Genomic DNA, 12,322 nt, shown 5'->3' with positions numbered 1-12,322 from the left:
AACCGAACTAGGTTTGTTAATGCTCGCAACAGCTGCAAACTTAAAATAAATGAAAGCAAAGAACTTCACAATGAGATAATTAGGGAAAAACTGCTTGCCAATCCCAACGAGTCTAGATCCTTCTGGTCGGTAGCTAAAGCTGTTAATCAGAACTTCACAAAATCCACAATTCCACGTCTATCACAAGCGGATGGTTCAATTGCAACAACAGCCATAGAAAAAGAAAATCTACTAGCTGAACAATTTGCGTCCCATTCCACAGACACCACCTACTATTGCCACAGCGTCTAGTCAGGCGAATTTTGAAACAACTCAATATCAACAAGTGCCCTTCATCGTACTTAAAAAGTGCGCAAATGAACTTGCAGATTCCTCGCGTTCAGCCTATTCCCAATAAGGGCAAAAAACCTTCCAAATAACTATAGACCAGTCGCTTTGCTATCAGTGTTGTCAAAAATCATGAGGAAGGTCGTAAACCACCATATCCTCAAATATTTGGATGGCTTCAACATCTTGAGCGATCGAAACAAAGATCAACAGGCGACCTTCTATCGTATGTTACCCATATCTGGAATAACGCAATCGAGAAAAATGGAGAATCAGGCCTTTGACCGTTTGTTGCATGTGGGTTTGCTGGCCCAGCTTCGATGATATGGCTTGTCGGATCATTTTTGTGTATGCCTCTTCAGTTTCCTGAAAGAACGTTCCCTGTAAGTGGCCGTCGATGGATATCTCTCGAATATTTTCACCATTAACGCTGGTGTTCCCCAGGGATCCATATTGTCTCCAACCCTCTTTTTATTGTATATCAACGACTTATTGAAAAAACTAAGAATCCAATATATTGCTTTGCTGACGATAGCACACTTTTCTCGTCATTCCATTTGGATTCCAGGGCATGGGCTACGGAGGCACATCTTCACCAGCAGCAGGAGGTTGCATATCATAATGAGCATCTAGAAGTGATTTCAAATCGGGGTAAAAGTAACCAGGTTCAATTCAATGACACAAAAAATGTCTCCGTATAAATGTATAATCTCAGACAATTCCGCTTTCTGCTTCGATAAGTTTGTTGGCGGTTAAAATGGACACCAATATGTCTTGGCACAATCATGTTGCTGGAATTGCAAAGGCTGTGCTTCTCAAAAGCGTGGAACACTTTTCCGAGCCAGAAAACTGTACACACCCAGCAACTTTTGATGCTTTATAAAGCTTAGATCAGACCTTCTTTGGAGTATTGTTTTCATGTATGGAGCTCTGCCCCCAAACATAGCCTGAAGTTGCTGTAATCCATCCAGAAAAGAGCCATCCGCCTAATTGGAGACGCAAACATCACATGCAACCTTGATAGTCTGGAACATCGAAAAAAGGTTGGAGATTTGTCTTTCTTCTATAGATACTTTCACGGGAAGTGTTCAAGTGACTTGGCACATTTCATTCCACCAAGAGCGGTACATATCAGAAATACGAGACGGCTAATCGTTTTGGGGTTCAACTCAGTACACCTCGATCTTCACTGTTTAATAATTTTTTCATCTGGAGAACTGCGTTTATGTGGAATAAACTTCCTGAGTAGCGATTCAAATCCAATCTGAATCGTGGAATAAACTTCCTGAGTAGCGATTCAAATCCAATCTGAATCGCTACTTTCGCACAGACATTGCTCTTAGTGCGCCTTAAGGATTTTCCTGTAGTACTTGTGTTTTGTCCTTAAACAAAAACTACCCATATTTAACTTCAAATCGAAATATCAACAAACTAAAAAGTTTGCCCTTTCTACACTTGTATAAAGTTCCCCATTACAGTTTTTATATTTTTCAGATTGTGAGAGATGAAGATACCCAAAGAATATCTATAAAAATCTATAAAAAAACTCCGAATTCCTCCACAAAAATGAATTTCTTTTAAGTATACAGACCGTTTTTTAACGGACTCCACTATTGCTATCTCGGAAACGGTAACACTAACAATGTCGGTTAAATGGACAAAATTTTTTTTATATGGGAAACTAGAATGATCTCTTTTCAGACAGAGAATATCTTTAGTTGTTTTTGAAATATTCGTCAAAAACAAGAATTGTTATTTTGGCTCTACCGCCTCCATTTCGAATGATATAAGAAAGGTAGAGAAACTTTCAATACTGACGTTTTTTCGAATGATATAAGAAAGGCAGAGGAATTTTCAATACTAACGTTTTCAAAAAACACTTCTTTGTGAGATTTTCACTAAACAGTTTTACAAAAAGGCAACACGTGTTTCGCCATACAATGGCTTCTTCGGGCATTTCTTTACATGCCATTGTATGGCGAAACACGTGTTGCATTTTTGTAAAACTGTTTAGTGAAAATCTCACAATAAAGTGTTTTTTAAATACGTTAGTTATGGATCGACCAATTCCATCATATACTTCATATTTGTTATAATCTGATATCGACCAATTTGCAATGCGACGTTTAGTTCATTATTGTTAGATATTAAGTTATTTAGAACACTGGGTATATTTTAGATTGTAAAAAGTGTTAATATAAAAAGTATGTTTTTTGTATAAGGCATCGTTTCCCGAGCCGCAGTGTGAAATAAAACAGCTTGAGATTGAGTTGGTTGTATTAATATTTTGGCCCTATTCAAATTAATAGTGATCTAAAACATTGGCGACGAGGATTCTTATCGTAACCTAAAAACGCAGTGAACAAAATGCCAGAGACGACAACTACCGAAATAGTGGGACTTTTAGGTTCGCTTAGTACCTTTAATCATGAAAACTCTGACTTTTCGGTTTTCCTCGAAAGATTAAAGCAATTTTTCATTGCTTTAATCTTTAATCTTTGCTTAATCCTTCCAGAAGATAAACCTTTCGAAGATTTATGCAATTTGTTATCAGAACATTTGGCTCCAGTTAAATCGTTATTTGCTGAACGGCTAAAATTTTACACAGCAAGCCGCGAAACTAGTGAAAGTGTTGCGGACTGGGAAGCTAAAATAAAGAAATTAGCTTCAAATTGTCAGTTTGGTGACGAACTTGGAACAGTTATGAGAGATATCTTTGTTATTGGCATAAATGACTCAAAAATCATGGACCGTTTATTTGAAGAAGACGCTTCAAAATCATCAGTAAATTTAAAACAAATGGTAAAGTTGGCACTATCCAAGGAATCGGCTTTGAAGGAACATACCGTCAGACAGAGTTGGGGAGCTGTAAACATCAAGGCTGAACCGGTAAATTTTCATTGCCAACGCAGTCAAGGGCAACGTTATACCCAGCGATCTGATCCTAGGGTGAAACAGGGTTCATCATCTTACACTGGGGGTAAGCATCATGGAAAGATTCAAGCGCTAAGCAGCTCAAAATTGTGTTCAGTGTGCGGTCGGAAAAATCATTTGACAAGTGATTGTACCTATAAAAATTGCATATGCTATAGATGTGGAATAAAGGGTCATTTAGCTCCTGTTTGCAAAGAAATTACTCAACATTTTTTGAATGTAGCTGAACCAGAAACTGTTTCCGATGATTCACTTTTTATTATTCGCAATTTAGATTCAGTTGAAACAACCGGATAGGTTAAGAATGTGATTAGAATTTATAGAAGTTTTCTTTGGGTGACATTATTTTTAGGGAAGAGGTGTTAGATATTAAGTTATTTAGAACACTGGGTATATTTTAGATTGTAAAAAGTGTTAATATAAAAAGTATGTTTTTTGTATAAGGCATCGTTTCCCGAGCCGCAGTGTGAAATAAAACGGCTTGAGATTGAGTTGGTTGTATTAATATTTTGGCCCTATTCAAATTAATAGTGATCTAAAACAATTATATTTTATCATCAACTTATTTTTTTAATACGGACCTGTATTGTAATACGTAGCTGCATTTGTAATTACAGTAGTTACAAAAACCAATGAAAAATCTAGAGGTCCGTATTTAAAAAAATTAAGTATGATGAAATCTAATGAACGAAACATCGCATTGCAAATTGGTTTATATCAGATTATAACAAATATGAAACAGTATAGAAAGTTCCTCTGCCTTTTTTTAATTATTCAAAATGCAGACGGTAGAGCCAAAAAATAAAATTCAATAATTCCAATTTTTGGAGAATATTTCAAAAATATCGATCTGATATCGATCTGAAGACAGATTATTTCAATTCCCCAAAATAGAAAACTTTTGTCCAATTTAACCTTTCCTTGTAGGTCTTACCGTTTTCGAGATAGTGGGATCAGCCTGTATACTGTCGACCAAAAAATACAGGACCATATTTTAAAATTCAACATGACCCAAGTTGGGCGAGTCCATGCACTAACATTCTATGAACATATTCTGAGAGCAAACAGATTTGTCAATATTTTCGCAAACAAATTATATACATCCAAAAATGAAATTCAGACTTTTCCGGTGTTTCTCGTATATCTTTGGGACCAAAATATCTAGAGATGACTTTTTAAATCTTTCAGTTTAGGAGATTGCCGTCCATAGGCTGGAGTTTGAATAGCCCTGTATATCAATATTTTTTCATTGATTACGTTGTGTAGCGTTTTCCATGAGTTTGAACTGGGTCACGAGGGTGATATGAAAAGTTTCCGACCTAACGAAGATACAAGGCATTTTTCAGATTTTTTTATTCCTCAACATAGTCATTTTAACTCTATACACTCCTCCCATCTCTATAACCCGTCCAAACAGTACTCGGCGTTTTTCTCTGCAAATTAATTGTTTACGGAGGTGATTGATTCGACGAAAATATCTGTTCCTCGAGCGTAATCTTTAGATGAAAATACAAAAATAAGTCGCTTGGGGCTACATCTGGAGAGTAAGGTGGATGGTTAAGCAGTTTAAACCGTAATTCGTGAATTTTCGCCGTGGCAACCGTTGAGGTGTGAGACGGTGCGTTGTCTTGCTTAAACGGGATTTTCTTTCTCTGCAGATGTGGTCGTTTTTCCGCAAGTTCCGCCTCCAGCTTGTGAAGTAATGATGCGTAGTATGCTCCTGTAATGATTTTTCTTTTTAAAGATATTCGATTAAAATAACTCCATGACTATCCCGAAAAACAGTCTTCATCACTTTCCCAGCTGAAAAAACAGTTTTTTATTTTTTGAACCAGTTCCCCCTTTGCAGTCCACTGTTAGGACTGTATTTTTGTTTCGGGCGTATAATGTTGTATTCAAGTTTCATCGACAGTAATTAATCGGCACCAAAACTGGGATTTATCGCGTCTTTACTACGCCAACAACAACAACATTGAAAATGTTCATTCGAACAAGTTTTTGGTCTAACGTGAGTAAATGCGGCACCCAACGTGCGGACAGCTTTCTCATGCCTAAATGTTGACATGTTCATGACCTCTGCTATCTCTCTCACTTTGATTCGGCCGTCGTCTAGCACCATTTGGTGAACTTTGGCGATGTTTTCGTCGGTAGTTGCAGTTTTTGGACGTCTCGAACATCCATCGTCTCCCAAGCTCTTACGGCCACCTTTAAATGCAGCTGCCCTATATTTCACTGTGGTACATGATGTGCAGAGTCCCCATACACAGAATCCAATGGCTGAAATTTTCGTGAGTAACTGTCACCAGATGAACAATGAAATTCTCTAGCTCTCATTTATGAGTGCTGCCATCTTCATGCCGAGGTAGGAAACTTTTCATACCGCCCTCGTATAATAAATAGACCATTGACTTATTTGAATTTATAAGGAAAATCTGTAATTGATTTATAAATTTCATTTATGATTTTTTACTTATATTTGATGGTATTTTCTTTCCTTTTGGGATTACAATTTTTATATGCTAAAGAAGCTGAAACTCAAAAATTCATAATATTCATGTACACTCTTTGCAAAAAGAGCTATCTTGTCTTATATCAAAGAACACCAAAAATTTTAATGTTCCGGTTAAATTTAATGTTTTGGCAATTTGACAATCGCTTCCAAGAGTTGAATTTCTTGTTTGTTTCAGGTCTACGTGTACCTACATCAAATTTTTCCATAAATGACGTCCGAATGTGCGTCGGATCTAGAAGGGTGTTAGACGTTATGGATGTCAATACTCAAAAAAATAGCGAAATGACTATGAAAGATTGGCAGAAATATTACGAAGATCCAGAGAAAGATAGACTCTTAAATGTGATATCATTAGAATTTTCCCATACTAAGTTAGAAAATTATGTACAAAGTCCCACTGTAGTAAGGTAAGACTATCAGCTAATAATTATAATGCTTTAAATTTTGATTAGTTGTTATGATAATCTGTCTAATCCAAATTGAATATATTATTGGTAACATCATTGGATCGAACTGACCTGATGAAAATTAATGATACTTACTATACATGATATTCTAGGCGCGTTTCTCTAATACCACTGGACTACATACAAATCTTATATACAACAGTCACTTAATTGGTTAATGGTAAATGAGGTAACTGTTTAAATTTGAAAAACAATAACAATCTCAGTTCTTACACAGCAGGTAAATTTTTAATATGAATTATTATTGGCATTATGAAAAAAAGTTTAACAATGGTGAGTGGTTATGGTTTGCCTCTTGTTAGTAATTCAATAGGAAATTTGAGTGTATGCTCTTATTAATCTCCAGATACTTCTTGAAATCTTTCCTAAATGATCTTTGAAGGATTTTGAAGGTGCCAATATTTGATAAAAAACTTCGAACGAACCATCAACCAAGTATATCTTCAAATTAAATATAATACTGACACCTTCTAGACATTAACATATTATGGAAAAGCATCAGATAAAATCAAAAGACTACTAAATAAACAAATATTTACATAGCATATAAGCCTGGTAACTCCTTAGGTAGAGACATACAGGGCGTTCCAACGAAAACTTGACCCCCTCTGTAATCGAAAATTTCAAAGAACACGACAATTTTTATTTCAAGGCGGACTAATTCTGATATGAAAATAATACCCGAAACTTCACACCCTGCGGTTAGCAACTAACCCCCCTATTTTTTTCAATGGCATGAGGGGTCGAGTGATACATCATTTGAAAGGTCTTTTGTCCCTCTATTACCTCTGTAATTTTTTTGAAATTGTTTAATTCGTTATTTAGAAATTAAATGTTGAACGTTTTATTCAAGAAAAAACAGGAAATTCGCTGTCGTTCATTTAAATGAGGAAATCAACAAAAAATAATATCAGTGGAAATAAAGTCAACGGATACAGTGTTCAAAATGACCTCCACCTAGTTCCATACAATATACAGTCTACTCTCGAGAGCGTTCCATACATTATTCAAGATGTTCGGAGTCAGCAATCGGCATTCCCGAACAATTCTTTGTCGCAGGTCTTTCAGATTTGTAGGCTTAGTAGAGTACACTTTCGACTTCATTGTCCCCACAGAAAGAAGTCCATCGGTGTGAGATCAGGTGATCTAGCTGGCGACTCCACTGGACCCCTTCTGCTGATCCAACGCATTGGAATTAGTCCCCCTAGAAATAAAAATTGATTACACGTCAGTTTCTGACTTACACGCCCTGTATAAAAAACAAGTCACACATAGACAAGGATACCAGATCAGGTGCCTACAAACTAACTTGCGGATCATGCCCAAAAATTTATATAGGAAGGACTTCAAGAAATTTCAAAATGAGAATCTACGAACATAAAAGAAGTTTGGAATCGAGGAAGCCCAATTCCACCTACGCGTGCCACCTTTTGGAGAACAGTCACGATTTCAACACTATCTATGACATACTCTATACAGAAAATAAAGGACATAAATTGAACCTGATGGAGTCTCTTAAAATCAATAAGAGCAACCTTTTTTTTCATAATGCCAATAATTATTCATATTACAAATCCTGCTGTCCAAGAACTGACGTAATTGTTTTCAAAATTAAACCGTTATCTCAATTAAGTGAGGTAACTATTACTGTTGTAAATAAGAATTGTAGTCCAATGTGTACTATATTACTACCGATGAAGCTGCGGTGTTAGCGAAACTCGTTTAGAATAAAAGAAAATTATGAAAATTGTTTGTTTATTAACGTGGATAATATACACAAACCTCAAAAGGTGATTACACGTCTGGAGAAGGCTTTTTAAGTCAAATTGAAACTAATAAACAAACTGTGAATCCGAATTCGAGTTGGATGCGTTTGCGGTAATGTTTTTAGTGGGAAGAATATTTATGCATACAATTTTCAATAACGTGGTATCAACTTATGGAACCCGTCGATTAAATTATTCGTAGCATGACGTGACGAACGTTTGTCTACTAGACCATAGATCGATCGTAGGTTCTAATACCGGTGTGACAACAGAAACGCGTTGACGGATAGAAAGATACCGTCGATATAAAGTCGCAGTATTTAATTTACTTCAAACATGAGGTTGTAACTAAAGCCAGTAAAATAATCCGCTGGGACTTTCATCACACTTTTGAACAATTACATGGTATAAAATGTTTCATTCTTAAAAAGATAACAGTTTATAGGGTTGCAATTTATTTATACATATCTATATTGAAGATCACATTTTTACGTTTCCGGCATTTCTTCTTGCATTTTCGAAAACTGTTCCATTATGAATGAAGAAAAGTAATATTCCTTTTTCCAAAACAAGTTGGCCCATATTTTGTAGGTCATATATTACATAAAGAAAATAAAATGACATGTTTTGTGCGTTATTGATAATCTTTCTTAAATTTTTGAAAACTATGTATGCCGATTATAAATAATGATTATGTTCTATTGACTACAGGGTGTATCATATATCATAGGTCATAAATTGCCTGCTGAAAGAATGATAATAATGATCAAAATAGTTACTTTCATTATTCATTATGGAAATGATGAAAATTGATCCTCATTTTTAGATCACAGGTTGTCCCATATTTTGTAGGTCACAATTTGTCTGCTGAAATAATGATAATAATGACGTTCAGTTCATTATTTTTGTGTTTCCGGTACCATTTATATTTTTTTAATAAGTTTATCATGACAATCATTATATTTGTGTTTCTGGTACTTTTACTGCGATTCTGAAATCTTTTATAATAAAAATGGTGAATATAGTTCATATTTTATTGATTACAGGTTGTCCCATATTTTGTAGGTCAAAACATTGTTTGCCGAATAATAATAATAATAATTATAGCCATAAATCTAACGATAATTATTTTTGTATTTCTTATAATGTTGTCGCGTTTTAAAAAAGTTACATGTGATGAGTAATGATCTACGTCTTTCGAATATTGACTGTCCTATATTTTGTAGGTCGTACACTACTCATAGAAAAAATAATATTGAAGACGAAAAATCTAAGCATCGTTATATTTACGTTTCTAGTATTTTTTATTCCATTACTGAAATCTTTTATGATAGAAATGGTGAATATTGGTCCTATTATTTCGATTACAGGTTGTCCCATATTTTGTAGTCTTAAAATTGTTTGCCAAAATAATTATAGAAACAATAACTATAAATCTTACCATCATTATTTTTGTGTTTCTTGAACTGATTCATATTTTGTAGGTCGTAAACTACTTGTTGAAATAATAGTAGTGTCTAATAATTGAGACCGATATATTTGCGTTTTTGTTATTTTTTACTGAGTGTCTGAAAACTGTGATGGAAATGGCGAATATTGGTCATATTATTTCAATTACAGGTTGTCCCATATTTTGTAGGTCAAAAATTGTTTGCCGAAATAATGATATTAATTAAGTATTCATAAATGGCATACAAAAGTTTTCTTTTTTTTTAAATTTTTTTAGTTACGTAATGTATGACCTACAAAATATGGGGCAACTTGTTTTGGAAAAAGGAATATTGCTTTTCTTCATTCATAAAGGAACAGTTTTCGAAAATTCAAGAGGAAATGCCAGAAACGTGAACATCTAATCTACAATGAAGATATGTAGAATTAAATTGCAATCCTATAATCTGTTTCATTCATAAGAATGAGATATTCTATACTATACCATGTAATTATTCTAAAGTGTGATGAAAGTCCGAGCAGATAATTTTACTGGCCTTGAGTTACAACGTAATGTTTAAAGTAAATTTATTGCCGCGACTTCATCGACGTTATCGTTTCTATACATCAGAGCGTTTGTGTTTTCACAACGGTGTTTCTAAACCTCATCTCACAATTTTTTAGAAGACTCTCCTATGAATAATATACAGTGCGAACTTAAAAATTCCCTTTTAACGGGATAAGGTATCATGGTCGGGCAAAGTTTATGTACTTTTTAATAAGAAAAAGAGTAGTGTGGTATCACCAGTTACTGAGAGGACGCCAACAACTTTTATTTTCAAATATAAAGTGTTTTTGTGATATCACGTTTGATAGGTCTCACATGGATCTACGAGTTCTGGAATGGACTGCGGTACATTCCCTCAAAAAATCTGTAGGCGTCATCGGGTGATCCGGCGGACCATTCCAAAGCACGACTTCTGCCTATCTACCAGTTTGGATCATTGACAAACTCAAATGAGTTTACAACTGATGTTACGTTTCAGCAAGGTGGAACAACTCGTTATTATGACATGCTGATTTGACATACTTTATAAAGAAAGTCTTTATTATTTTCGACACCTCTTAGTATGCCATTAAAAAAAAATCGCCTTTCCTTCGTCAACTTGTGAATGCTTGCCAAATTCTGATTTTCTATGGGTGATTTTTTTTTTCTCAAAATAAAATGGACAGTAGATGTATGTAACAGATATTTCCAAATTTTCAGTTACCTCTGACAATGTTATTTTCATGTGTTTCGTACATTTGAGTTCGACTAAAGTGAGGCCAAATAACGTCTGCAATGTAGCCGATAGCGCTGTTTACCAATCCTTTCGTTATGTCAATATTTCGAAGTGTACTACTATTCCACTAGTCAAGACATGTCATTTGATATCCATATTGAAGTAGTTGTGAAATAATCCGCCATGTTGTAGCTGCGGCCATCTTGGATTCACCATAATACAAATTTTATTAAATTATATTGTCGTCAAAACTAAATATGTGTACCAAATATCAAATCAATCTCTCAACAGAAAGGAGGTTAAATTTTAATTACTAAATTTGACCCAAACAAACTGTTTAAATAAGTAAGGGTCTCATGAAAAATGAAGAGATAGGTAATATCTATTTTAATAATACAATCAATGAGTTCATGCATTGCCCTAATTTCAGCACGGAACTGAAATCTCTTCGAAACAAGCCGATATATGTGGATATTCATCAGTCTCCTATCAAGGTTAATTCACAAGTGATTGATCCACCTTCTTCTTGCCCCCCAAATATGAGTTGCAGTTCTCGTAGTTCTGGTTCCCTTCCAGTGGAAGAGCTTCATGAAGCAAGAGCCGAATCGATCCCTCTACGAAACCCTTCTTCACTTTGAAGGATCGATCGCAGCTTGAGAAATGGAGATTCTGTGAAACGTGTTCTTTCTTACTAATCAGTAGAGAGTTGTCCTGAAAATCTAGAGAAGAAAATTGGATTGGATAATTTAAGAAACACTTGCTACATGAATAACATTTTACAAGTGTTGTTCATGACGAAGAATTTCAAGAACGAGGTTTTAATGATGAACGAGAACGGGAATGTTTCCTACTTATTCATCAAACTCAAACACCTGTTCATGCAGTTGCAGTTTCGTAAGAATGTATCATCTTTCCCTCCAACCGATTTCCTGGAGTCTTTGAAGTCCAATAGATACTCGTTAGGACAACAAGAGGATTGTTCCGAATTGTTGGGGTTCTTGTTGAATACTCTTCGTGAGCAAAACAATAGCAAAATCAATATTCCTGACCGCTCTGGATTGAATGATTCCGTACAGTTCATCTCGTCTTGTGTTTGTAAATCTTTTGCTGGAAAAATCCTCACTTGTTTACTTTGTAGTAGATGTTCAAGAGTTAGCAAACACTTATGTGAATTTCTGGAACTTCATCCAGCTTTTCCTAATATGATTAATAACCAGTCCGTGCAAAGCTTATTGTTAAATAATTTGAAAATGGAATTTTTAACAAGTGATGATGGACTGTATTGCCAAACATGCGCCAAACTAACTGGAAACAGGAAACAAGTATAGCTGAGGCACCAGTTAATCTAATAATAACACTGATGATCTTCAAACAAGGCTCAACCTCTGACGGAAGTAAGAAACTCTTTGGAAGGTTCGAAATAGATGAGCATTTCAATCTAGCAGACCACTATTATAATATTCATGCAGTCATTGTTCACTGTAGTTCTGGCGTTGAATTTGGTCATTATTACGCCTTAGTCAAAGACGAAACGGACTGGTTTAAGTTTGCCGATAGTCGTGTCACGAAGTGTTCTGGCGACGCATCAAATCTATTGGAGCCTCT

General features: G+C 35.1%; 1 protein-coding gene across 2 annotated transcripts in view; it reads left to right on the top strand.

Annotated features, from left to right (window-relative positions):
* Kdm2 (Lysine demethylase 2) overlaps window positions 1–12,322 on the top strand; it is a 90,157-nt gene that overhangs the window by 58,765 nt on the left and 19,070 nt on the right. For both annotated transcript variants that reach the window (XR_012468173.1, XM_023160369.2), the window contains exon 3: window positions 5,949–6,180. Coding sequence is in view for 1 of the 2 variants with exons in the window: in XM_023160369.2 (XP_023016137.2) it covers window positions 5,949–6,180 (232 nt within the window). In the remaining variant the exon portion in view is untranslated. The remainder of the gene's footprint in view (window positions 1–5,948; window positions 6,181–12,322) is intronic.

Source organism: Leptinotarsa decemlineata, unplaced genomic scaffold, assembly GCF_025532065.1.
Source record: "Leptinotarsa decemlineata unplaced genomic scaffold, Ldec_3_MD MMD2_tig00078346_RagTag_RagTag, whole genome shotgun sequence".
Classification (NCBI taxonomy): domain Eukaryota; kingdom Metazoa; phylum Arthropoda; class Insecta; order Coleoptera; family Chrysomelidae; genus Leptinotarsa; species Leptinotarsa decemlineata.
Note: the sequence above shows the minus strand (reverse complement) of the source record. Positions and strands in the feature narration are given on the sequence as shown.